This window comes from Schistocerca piceifrons, chromosome 1, assembly GCF_021461385.2.
Source record: "Schistocerca piceifrons isolate TAMUIC-IGC-003096 chromosome 1, iqSchPice1.1, whole genome shotgun sequence".
NCBI lineage: Eukaryota > Metazoa > Arthropoda > Insecta > Orthoptera > Acrididae > Schistocerca > Schistocerca piceifrons.
In genome coordinates this window covers 884,995,025-885,007,960 of record NC_060138.1, presented here as the reverse complement: position 1 = coordinate 885,007,960, position 12,936 = coordinate 884,995,025, and the positions used below count along the sequence as shown (strand labels likewise).

Here is a 12,936-nt window from a genome sequence, read left to right as displayed (position 1 = left end):
TATCTTTATAGGTATTATTCAGTCAATTTGCCAAAAAACCTATTATTCTTTGTAAACACATACAGAATATTCTGGAAGGATGCACATTATTGTGATTGTCAATAGATGGTTGTCATTAACAAAATATGCCAAATTATGTATCAAATTGGGAAATGGAAGCAATAAATGTTTACAAAACTCAATGCTATTGCTTCCAACTACTGAGGATGAAGTATGCAATGTTGTAAGGCAATTAATGAACAAAAACCTAGCAGGTTTAGATGAAATCCCAATGTGTGTGCTGAAAAATTGCATATATGATATGAAAGCTCCAGTAAGAAAAATCATAAATGAATCCTTCAAAACTGGTTGCTTGCCTGACTATCTGAAGCATGCAAAAATTTTACCAATTCACAAGAAAAGTGACATAGAAAGCGTTGAGAACTACAGACCAATACCCCTATTGTAATACTTTTCCAAAGTGATAGAAATAATAATGGGAAACAGTCTTATGAGCTATCTAAGTAAATTCAAACTTCTCTGCAATGACCAGCATGGTTTCAGGCCTGGTAGAGGTACAGAATCTGCAATAGCATAATTTACAAAAACAGTTTTAGAAGCACTAGATGAAAACAGCTATATAACTGGCCTTTTCCTGGACCTGTCTAAGGCATTTGATACAGTTGACCACCATAAGCTGTCACATTAGTTAGAGGCATTAGAAGTAAGGGGAGTGGTTCTTAATTGGTTTCATTTATATCTAGAAAACAGAGTACAGTCACTAGAGATCACACATGTCTTCAATGGACCAAAGTACATTGAGAAACATATATCTGATCCACAATATATCAATAATGGGGTTCCTCAAGGAAGTGTACTGGGCCCAGTATTGTTTCTGGTGTATATAAATGATTTCCCACAACATATCAGCCATGGAGAGAAAATATTGTTTGCTGGTGACAGTAACATAGTAATCACCAGTAAGATACTAGCACAAATTCTACTGAAGTGCTGAGGGATGTTCACAAATGGTCTCAGGAAAAGAAAGTAACTCTCAAAATAAAGAAAATAAATACAATATGCTTTAGAATGAACAGAAAACAGAGTCCCTTAAATTTGAAACTAGATAACATCTCCATAGATGATGTACCTACAACAAAATTTTTAGGGTTGCACATTGACAACCAAATGAAGTGGAATGAACATGCTATGAAACTCTTGAAAAAGATATCCACAACACGTTATACACTTAGAGTCCTTGTATTCACATGCAATAGTGAATGTTTGAGAACTGTATACTTTAGTTATGTCCATTCAGTAATCAATTATAATATTATTTTATGGGGAAACAGTGCTCAGAATTTACAAACAGTATTTAAACTGCAAAGGAGAGAAGTAAGAATTATAACAAAAAGCAGTAAGTGGGCCCATTGCAGAGAACTTTCCAAAATGCTCCACCAAAAAGGTAAGCAATCATTAATATAAAAAAAATTTATTGTGGTAATTTAACTATTCAATCCTCGGTACTAGAAAGTGTGCAGCATTATTGGTAAAGTGTAATAGAATGCACCACCTGGTTACAATGAGTTATTTCAGCTGTGATTAATATAGTTTCTCTTGAAGGGAGTGAACATTAAAACATATTTGTTTCACACAAATTAATTACCACTTCTTTATACAGTATAAATACTTCTTTTGCTTTAGGTGCAGTGCCCTGGAAGATCATTCTACAAGACAACGGTAGGGACTGAATTTTACACAATAAGCTGATACCTTTGTCTTTAGATCAACACAGTGCAAAATACTTCCATAAGCAGAGCATCCTAAACTGAATTTCTTAATCTGTTGGTTGACACTATTTTAACTTGTGATTATATAAGTCTGTAACAGTATATATTTTGTTGAAAAGAATGCGTGGAAACGATTTTGTAATAGTTCATATTGCTCAGAAGCCATTAAAGCTTCTCTAAAATGCTTTATTTATAATATAAAATACAGTATCACAATATGAATGATGAGAACTGTAAAGTGTCAGAATATGTAGATTTAAGTATGATGTGTTTTTCCATAACTTATTTGACTATACTGTACTATGTTACATACTTACAGCTGCGATCATTAGACCAGTGTTACCACTGCAGTCAGAGACATTAGGATTAACACTCCCATTAGCAAGGATATCTTGAACTTTTTTTCTTTCACCATTCATGCAAGCATTAAGTAATTCAATGCACAGTGATTCATGATGTCCTTTCCGGCGGAACAATTTCCGTTTACAATGAAGCAAACTGAGTACATTAAATGAGACAGTGGCCTGAAAAACCATGTACATGGGATTAATTTCAGTATTTTTAGGATGTATTTCTATATTTTAATCAAGTAGTAAAAATTTTATATAGAAGGCAATTTTTTTCCATGCCATGATGGTACAATGAAATGGATACAAGGAAAAAGTTTGATGTATTTTCTGTATGATAGTATTCTCATTTTACAAATTTCATGCATAACATTATTAGGACATTCTTTACCAAAGTTTTTAGAGCATATGAACTTCTAAAAATACTCAGGGTATCACAAATATTCTACAGTGCAAGCCTGACACATATCCATCCAATATAATGTCACAAGAGACATTTCAACTTATGTTCCTGCTCCTCTGTTGAAATTGTTAACTCAACTGCTCATGTATTATATCATCAAATTTCTTTTAATTACTACTTGAAAAGAATTAAGTTTAATCTCCCAATGGTTAATTGTAATAATGGACATCATCCATAAATTGAATGATGCATGCTACTACTATATTGCAAAATTCAGGGTAGAATGTAGCTGAGAGAAGATTAGCCCTTACTTTTGAAAAGTATTTCAAAAATACTTCTATTTGTGTTGGAGTTTCTCATGTGATTGTGCCCTGTTGTTCATAATATATAGATTGTTCCTGTCCTTGGCATTTCTGAAGCGCTGCATAATTGTTTTGAATGACCAACCTTTATTTTTTGCATCAACTATCTTCTTGACACAATCAAAAGGAACATAGTCATTAGCTACACGAGCAATAAATGGTTCATAAATTGGTTCTATATCAGTGATATCCTCAGAAGCCATCTATACCAGTTCTACATTCCCCAGGAAGTGATAGTGCTTTCTTCAAGTTTATCAGTTAAATCAAAGATAGTGTTTCCAATGTTTTGCTTTGCGTGATGAAGACAGTAATTAAATCTGGAGCAAAACCTCTAACACCTTTTTCACATCAGTTTTCATTGTTCACAATATAAACTGAGATACAAAATGTCAACTTTTACACTTCGCTATATCACTCACACACAAACACTATGGAGCCAGAATATACTTCTCTTGCACTGCCAAGGCACTATGCTGCCAAGTGCACAAATTACATGCAACTGATGTTCAATTATGAACCAGACAGAATCAGCAGCTAAAATGTACATTACTGACAACTTGCGGATCAGTTATACCTATGTATATAAATGAGTTCAATGCACATAACACACTTCGTAAATGTACCTGGTAAGTCGCATTTTGATACCTGAGATTCATTCTCAACATGTGCATGGACCTCGATGGACCCCTTACTGAATCAGAAGGTTTCTGTTACATTTTTAGATCAACAATGAAGTCATCCAGTGGGTTGAAAAATCCACAGTGAGGGCATTTTTTTAACTAACGGATTTCCTGTTTTGGCTAACCTGTTTCTGTAATGACCAATGAAGGCTGCTAATTTGAAATGGCACTTTTTGGTAAACTCTGAATATTTTGGGGTGTTCAACACTTCTGAACCACTGCATACCACCCTCAAAGCAAGGGCTTAGTGGAAGACTGGCACTGTTAACTTAAAACAGTGCTCATGTGCTGTGGAGGTGATTGGACAGCATCCTTGCCATGGGTGTCTTAGGCACACATTCATTGTATGAGGTGGAGCTCTGCACCTCCAGAGAGGAAATTCTATATGGTTAACTTCCCTCATTTGTGATGGTGTTCATATCAGCAACACAACATCCAATGGACAAGGAACTTCCTACGTTCATTCTCAATGTGAAGCAGCATCTCCACAGGTACATGGGCTCTACACATCTTCATGCATCAATCCTGAATAGACTGCAAGTATGTGATACTGATAGATGGCACAGACTGTCCTATCTTACAACCACCTTATTCTGGCCTCCACAGATTGATAAAATGAGGCCATAATACCTTTGATATTCTACTCTGAGGAAAACTCTCAGCAGTTGTACTGATTCATCTACACCAATTTGCACACAACCTGAGACAGTGTCAGTACTTCAGATACATCAGAAGGGAACAATGTCTCAGTACAGAGCTATTTCAACTGGACATGTCAGTGAAACTATTCAATGACTACCTCAGCATCCAAGAACACTATAGGGATTGGTAAGCTGATGAAGGATCTCTCCTAGACAATTCACTCACAACTACAAACAAACTCCCATAGGTCATCAATCCATAGGTGGTTACAATTTGGCTTTTCACTGATGGAACCCTTATCATGATGACTAAGGCTAGAACTTCCAGTTCAACATGCAATAATGGAGTGTTATACGATTACAGCTATGACCTCATTGCCACACACAGCCCAGCTCCCTGCCTCCCCACCCTCTCCAATGTGGACCAACTGTAATGATATGGCCAACTACACAGTTTCGCTCCTCACCTAGCTCAGCATCAGTTGTATTAAGATATGACACAGACAGCTATGCCATGCCTTCTCCACTAATGCAATGCAAAATTGTGAAGCAATGCCCTGTGAAAAGCAGCCAGCCATGGCATAGTTGGTCACATATGTCTGTGCAAAGATGATATCATCCACAGTCACATATGGTAGATCACAAAATATTGAATTCCCTATCATTCTGCATTCAAAGTCTGTTAATTCCTGTCATGCATGGTAAACATGTGAGACACCTTTCCACATCACTCACATGAGTACAAATAACAGCTCTACCAATGCACTGCTCTTTTATATCTTGTTTACATGACACTACTGCCAACTGTTCGCGTGCATATTGTTATCCCATAACTTTTATCATCTCAGTGTACAGTTTGTTCAAAATATACATCAAGCTGACACAATGAACACAAAACACTATAACTCAAATCACAAGATATTCCCAACTCATTATCACTTTAGCTGTACAGTCATCTTCATTAACTGCATAAAAATCATCATTACAGCCCATTACCTCAAAATTCATTGTATATATTGATGAAAAATGCATAATACATCCACAAAACTGCATAAAGTTCACAGTGATACATTAGTTGCAAAAGTACTGTGATAATAGTTTCCATATTGCATTCTTGATCCTACAGCAGCTATTTCAAAACATGTGGACTTACTCTTCATTACCATTTCAGCCTTTCTTCATGTAAGTGCTAACATAACATATAGCTTTCCACTGTTTCTTTACAGATGTTTTCTGACAAAAACATTCTTCCCTTTAATAAGCATTCATCTCAAATTGCCAAAAAATATGTAACTGAACTGACACAATTTACAAAAATATTTCTCAGATATATAAATTTTCAACAAGGATTCTTCCTAATGATTCAGATGTTTCCACAACCAAATTTTCAGCTGACTGTACCCACAATGTTACAGTCAAGTATGTAAAAGTGTACTTCCTATCTTTTAGCAAATAATTCAGTAACGAAACAAATTTTATGAAAAGTATATAATAGCCTAATCATGACCAAACTTTATATACATTTGCATCCATGCACCAAACCAGTTTCAGAAGTACAAAGTACCAACTCTTCTTGCAAGCAAATAACAAATTCTTTTGAGTGAATGCAACATTTTCTCAAAACTGGTTACACTTTTTTAAAACAACATAAATATTCTTGAGCATCAGTACAATATAATAATTTTCAGATAAGACAAATATTTCATCATTTGAAAGTTCTTGACTTCAGATTCAACGAAATATGAAAATACATAAAAATTCTTACATTATGCAGCAATATCAGATATACACAATTAGAGTCAAGTTCCTTTCCAAAATTACCAGTAAATTAGTCATTAACCATACAAAAATGTAAAGAACCTTCATGTCTTACTCTGAAGTTGCATATTAGCTCTAATCATTCTAAAACTCTAGTAGCAATCTTTCTTAACTACTGGACAGAAAAGTGATTGACAGAAGAAGATAACACGTAGAGTTGAACAGATAAGTAGGAGAAAACATGCAGAATGAAAGAATTAAAGTTTCTGAAGTAATGCTGCATTTGCTGGGGCCCTGATTTTTTGATGCTCATGCCACAAACAAATTTTCGTAAGTCATGTGAACTTAAATGTTAGGGTTCTTGACCTTCATCACCATTTTCTATAACCACTGCTTGAGCAACTGTCACCTTTCTGGCCACTAAAGTTTGTTTTCATTCCCTGGTATGTAAATTTCCACCATCATACACCACTGTTGGACAAAAAGATTTCTCCTTAATAAATGTCCAAATAAGTACCTCACTTTCAGCTTTGTCTTTACACAAGTCACACCACATTAAAGTCTCCCACCTCTTCAAAGCTCTGTCAAAACAGAAATTCTTGGCAACAGAGTTATTCAGTAATATGTTGCTACATAATCTAGTCAAGATCATGAAACTATCATTACCTTCACCACAAATAATTTGAATGCACAGATCCGTAAATCCTCAAATTTTTGTATAAAAATTTTCTTCTTAGCATTCTTGTAAATCTCTCCTAACGGTTTGTCATTTTATACAATAGGCAAGTCTATGTTCTAGATAGCTTCTCAGAATCATTTTTATTTAGGTTAAATGGACTATCACTGTTCAGTATTTGTCATGCTGTCTGCCAAAAAATGTTTTGATCCATACTTAAATCAAATAACTATCTTCCACATAACCATCTTTCCCCTCTAAAAACACTATAAGTCCCAAATGATTGAATTCATTTACCACACATGTACTAAATTCTGCAATCATTTCAGTGTTGACTTCAAGCTAATTTTCTAACCTTGGCAATATGTTGTTGATGTTTCCTTTGTTCAGTGTCCAAAATTGTTTTCTGTCTTTTGCTAACTTCAGCTGTAAACATTTCATTACTTTTGCATCTGAGTGTTGACTAGTTTTTTGTAATAAACTTGATTCTAGTTATCAAGATTGTAACTGTTCATGAAAGAACAGATACCATTGATGACCATGCAGCTTCTCTAGTATAAATCATAATTAATTGAAACCCTCAGCTGCCGACAGATGTTGTTGATATACTTCGATGGGGACAGCTGAAAATGTGTGCCCCGACCGGGACTCAAACCCGGGATCTCCTCCTTACATGGCAGATGCTCTATCCATCTGAGCCACTGAGGACACAGATGGATAGCATGACTACAGGGACTTATCCCTTGCACACTACCCATGAGGCCCACATTCCCAACTGTTGAGTCCCGGTCAGGGCACACATTTTCAGCTGTCCCCATCGAAGTATATCAACAACACCTGTTGGCAGCTGAGGGTTTCAATTAATTATCATTTATTCTAGAGAAGCTGCACAGTCATCAATGGTATCTGTTCTTTCAGGAACAGTTACTGTCTTCATATATAGTTATAGGCTATCCAGCCATTGACCTTCGTCTGTGCGAATGCGCCCAGGTTGCCCGAACTCTTACGGGAATCGTCACCTTAGTTGGCGTGACTAATGAGTTGATTGGGAAATATCTATTAGAAACATTATGTATGTAGATTGTGGACAGCTCAGAATATGGGTCTCACATGAAGAGCTGGCCCAAGGCATGTGTGAAACATGCAGCCACACGGTGTGGCACTTTCCGAGGGGTGGCAAATCTGAGGGGATTCGAGACCAAACCTCGGAGGAAGCGGCTTCCGGAATTGTGGCATGGCACCTCGACTATCTGCCGGCCGCCCCTGTTGAACAAGGGGAGCGAGGAGGACTAATTTCTTCCTCACCCCTGTGGCAGCACCGTTTATGCTGCAGGAACAGAGAGGGGGAAACAGTCTCGCGTACACGCCAGTATTCTTATGAGTGGAGCACTGCCAGCCTGTTACGCACCGTGTGTTTACTCACAACTAATTTTGCAGAAGATGAAATCTAATTTGGAAATTCGAATGCAATGTTCGATACTGCGGTTACATGTTAAGCCTGAAGTAATTTTGCTAATCCCTTCAATGGCAGTTTCCGAGTGTTTTATTCTTCCCGCATTACGGAAAAAAATGGTTCACTATTACTACAGTCAAACATGTCCAACACCTACAATGGCTAGAAGTATTTCGAATGGGTAAATACACTGTGAGTAATTACAAGGGATAAAGACATTGCTAATAAGCCTGGCATAAGATAGGTTTTGACATATTTTTGAAAATTTTTGCTATCCGATTCTGAGTGATACTTGTTTCATGGCTCAAAAACCAAAGCGTCTGACTGTCTTCACCTGCAGGAACAACAATTAAACTCTGACCGGCACTTTTGTATGACAATACTACTCGCATACTATCACTTTGCCAACATTTATTTACTGTATAATGCGTGTGAATCCATGTTTCATCTTAGTAAACTACTGGTCGATTTTATTCTGATGAAAACCTGAGAAGGTATGGTCTTTCAGCAACAATGCCCTCTTGTCTGCACAAAACAAAACATTAATTTTGACACCTTCTGAAACAAAAATCCATAGACAGAACATTGCTTCTAAGGGTTTCCTTGCTAGCTTTGAGGGTCATTTCTGTTTGACAAAAGTTGTCCAGTTTTCGCAAAGATCGTATTTCTTTCTATTGTCCGTAACGCCATAGAAATTGCTGCTTGGTAATGCATTTATCCATATCATTGGTCACCTACTTATTGTGAGCTTCTTGCTTCTTCTTTTTCTTGGGCGCTAGTTTAACTGTAGCCTCACTGTACCTCGTCACTTGACCTAGTTCCTGGTAATGCTGCATCACCACTTCGCCTTCCCAGGCAGTAGGTATTGTTGTGTTCTCTATAGTGAAAACTACAGAATTTGTTTTGGTAGCTGAGGGTGTCAAGATTGGTCAGAAGCACTTTTATTGCGTTTCGTAAGAACAGAAGAATTAGTGTATCCGAATTTCTTGCAACTTGGTGTGTAAGTGCTTTTCATATAATGTACAATTAGTATTGTGCATGCACATTACTCATAAGTTAGAGTTTTTCTCCTTCAAGATTGCAGAATAGGAAACTTTATTTTTCTTATGATCTGTTACTTGAAAAATTGGCAATTCAGCACATAAGCACGCGTAGTCCCAATAGCTAGAATGAAAATAAAGTGTAGAAAAGTGAAGTGATATGGCAATGACTAATTTGTTACCCCTTATTCCATAATCAGACATGAAAAAAATGACCTATGGAAATTACCACAGATGTCGAGTGCCAGTTCTTTGAAAAGAACAACCGCAGAGCAGTGAGTTAATATATTTTGACTAGCATTAGTACCCGTCAACGCCCGAGTGTGTATTTATTGCATTGTTATGTTACTCCATCTCCTAACAACTCCTTACTTGATTTACCTGCACCAACAAATATTTCATTTCATCTCTCCATTGTCTTCCGCCTCACTCTTTGACCGTTTCACCTACGTCTGTAGTGAAATTCGGCCTGAAATTCAATTTCACGTGGCTTAATTCCTAGGACTTCATCTCCTGAACAGTGTATCCTACAGTAATATAATTTTTTGTTTACGTGCAGTGGAATATCAGGAAACTGTCTGTGAAGTGTGTTGCAAATAAAGTTAGTGCACTGCCATCAACAGTTAGTTCCACGCAATCATTCTTTACAGGCTGGATCGAAACATGTCTGACAGTAGAAAAAGACTGCCTGGCAGTGACTATAGGAAAAGAAGGGCACCAAAGCAAGATGACAATAAGAAGCAAAAGGAAGCACTACAATGATATTTCAAGCCAAAGAGAGAACGACCTAGTTGGAAAAATAGATCCTGAAAGTACAGAAACTAGTGGAGCCACTGCAGCTACATCTTTATCTTCAGGACATGACCAGAAAGTTGACAAACACAGTACTGTGACCATCGCATACCATAGCAATGCTAACAGTGGGCCATCCTCATGTTCAACAGACCTCGTCTGGACTCAAGACCTGCTTTGCGACGAAAGCTCCGAGATTGAAACTTCAGGCAGAACTGAAATTAGGCGACCCGATTAAAAAAATAACGGAGGAACATCAGCCAAGGTACTCACCACCAGAGAAGAGATTGAAGGTGAGCCTAAACTGGAAGACACAATTGACTCAGATCCTGGAAGATGGTTGGAAATTATTACCGACTGTATTCGAATGAATTTGGTCATGGGAGGTCCTCCTGAGGGCATTAAGGAAGCTGAAGAATGTCCTAAAAATGCGGACAACTGTCGTTTCAGCCCTGTGCACTACAGCTATTTAGAAGAAGCAGATAGACATTGGTTGGTGTACTCAAAGAGCAAGGATGCTGTGTTCTGCTTTTGTTGCAAACTTTTTTCGTCCTCTACACTAAAAATTGCAAAGAACAGTATAAGCGACTGACAGCACCTTGCTTCATATCTCAAAAGCCACGGGAAGTCTACCAAGCATTTGAATTCACATAAAGAGTGGATCATGTTTCCTGAGGGACTGGAAAAGTCACAAAATGTCGACATCCATCATCAAAGGCTTCTGAATACTGAAGGCGAACATTGAAAAAATGTTCTTGAGTGCTTAATAGCAATAATGCATATCCTATGCCTTTGAGAGGAAGTATAGGTACACTGTTTCAGTCTGACAACAGAAACTTCTTGAAACTTGTTGAATTATTCGGAAAGTTTGACTCTGTGATGATGGAGCACCTGCACGGAACAAAGCAAGATGAGAACAAGGGTCATCATTATCTTGAGAAAGAATCACAGAATGAAATAACTCATCTTATTGGATCATCTATAACCAACAACATTCTATTAATGATGAAATCTGCAAAGTATTACAGTATAATTCTGGATTGCACACCAGATATTTCAAAATTTGAGCAGACGACAGTTGTGGTATGTTTTGTTCAGGAGACAAGACTCGACGGGGTATACAATGTCTGAATTCGGGAGCATTTCCTGGGATTTCTTCCAGTGCCTGATTCTTCAAGCTCCACTTTGACACAGGTCATACTCAAGTTCTTGGAAGATAAAAAAATCCTATTGTGTAATATGAGAGGGTAAGGATATGGCATTGGAGCAAACATGAAAGGAAAGAAGTCTCGTCTCCAGAAAAGAATTTAAGATATGAACAAGAGAGAATTTTACATACCATGTAGCAGTCACTCATTGAATCCTTGCTGCTATTTCTTCTAAATATGCTGTTTCCATGTTTCCAACAGTGAAAAGCTTGAATGACTTCTCCTTCTCGGTTCTATGTTGGGATGTCTTGAAGTATCTGCCTAACCTGTCGCTGAAGCCACTGAGCGATACTAGGTCGGAAAGTCGCATCGATGCACTTATTCCCCAGAGGTTTCAGATTGGAGGAGTTTATGATGCACTGGTTCAGATATCAGAAGAATTCGATGGCATGACCACTCATGAAGCAGTGTCACTTGCGAATCAAATAAAAAATTAGACCTTTCTCTCTTCTCTGGTAATCTGGTATGACGTTCTGCTTCAAATCTGCGTTGTCAGTAAGACCCTCCAGACCATCGACATAAATGTTTATGAGGCCGAGGAAATGATTGAAAAAATGAAAGCATATTTTGAGACCTGCAGAACGGAAGAAAAGTTTGTGTCTCTTTGACGGATTCCAAAGAATCAGCTACAGAATTAGAGTGAGAAGATCTAACGTTAACACGGATGTTTCCTCACAATGGAGTAAGAAGCCAATACTCTTTACCTATGAAGGAAGGGATGAGACAATAGATGACCCAACAAAACATTACAAGATTGAATTCTACTATTATATTTTAGATATAGTAACCACATATTTGGATGAGAGATTCAATCAACTGAAATCTCATTGCTATTTTGATTTTATCTATGACATTGGCAAGCTGAAGAATGCACCTCCTGACAGCCTTGACACAAAGTGTAGAAACCTCTCAGCAATTTTTCAAGATCATGAGTCAAGCAACATTAATGCACTGGAGTTGAGGGAAGAACTAAAAGTGCTTTCAACAGCATTGAAACCTAGAATATGTCCAAAAGAGACTCTGAAGTCTATGGGAAGACATAATTTTTGCCCTAATGTTAACACTGCTCTGAGAATTCTCCTAACACTCACTGTGACAGCTGCAAGTAGAGAGAGGAGTTTCTCAAAACTGAAATTGATAAATACATACCGGTTCCTCTGATCAACGATGAGACAAACTCATTTGAATGATCTTCCAACAATATTGATTGAGCACAAGCTTGCAGAGGACTTAAATTACACAGATCATGTGAAAGAGTTTGCACAAGCAAAAGACAGGAAGGTTCGATTTATCTAGTATTTTTTTAAATTTTTATATTATGATCAGTGTCTTGGTTATCTACTGTGTTGTTTCTTATTTTGTTCAACATTAAATAGTTATTGTAATATTATTGTTCAAACCAAATCATCGTTATTGTAAATATATTTTGTTTTATGTTGAATACATTATCTGTTCACAACCATTGAAAATGTTTATTTATGTTAACTGTAAGTTCATGCCACAAGGGATTAGCTGAGTGGTCTAAGGTGCTGCAGTCATGGACTGTGCGGCTGGTCCCGGCAGAGGTTCGAGTCTTCCCTCGGGCACTGATGTGTGTGTTTGTCCTTAGGATAATTTAGGTTAAGTAGTGTGTCAGCTTAAGGACTGATGATCATGGCAGTTAAGACCCATAAGATTTCACACATATTTGAACATTTTTGAAAATCCACAAGGCTTATTAAAATTAGCTAGATTGCTCCAATCTGGTTTGACTCCATTTTTCAGCTGGTGCCCGGCAACGGTTTTGTACTAATCTGTAGAGAATGTC

General features: G+C 37.2%; 1 protein-coding gene across 1 annotated transcript; it reads left to right on the top strand.

Annotated features, from left to right (window-relative positions):
• The first annotated feature begins 10,300 nt into the window (after positions 1 to 10,300).
• LOC124776295 lies at positions 10,301 to 12,290 on the top strand. Its single transcript, XM_047251215.1, has 5 exons — positions 10,301 to 10,413; positions 10,692 to 11,004; positions 11,116 to 11,155; positions 11,331 to 11,516; positions 11,710 to 12,290. The coding sequence occupies exons 1-5, from the start codon at positions 10,301 to 10,303 to the stop codon at positions 12,288 to 12,290; spliced, it is 1,233 nt and encodes a 410-aa protein (XP_047107171.1).
• Positions 12,291 to 12,936: the final 646 nt, after the last annotated feature.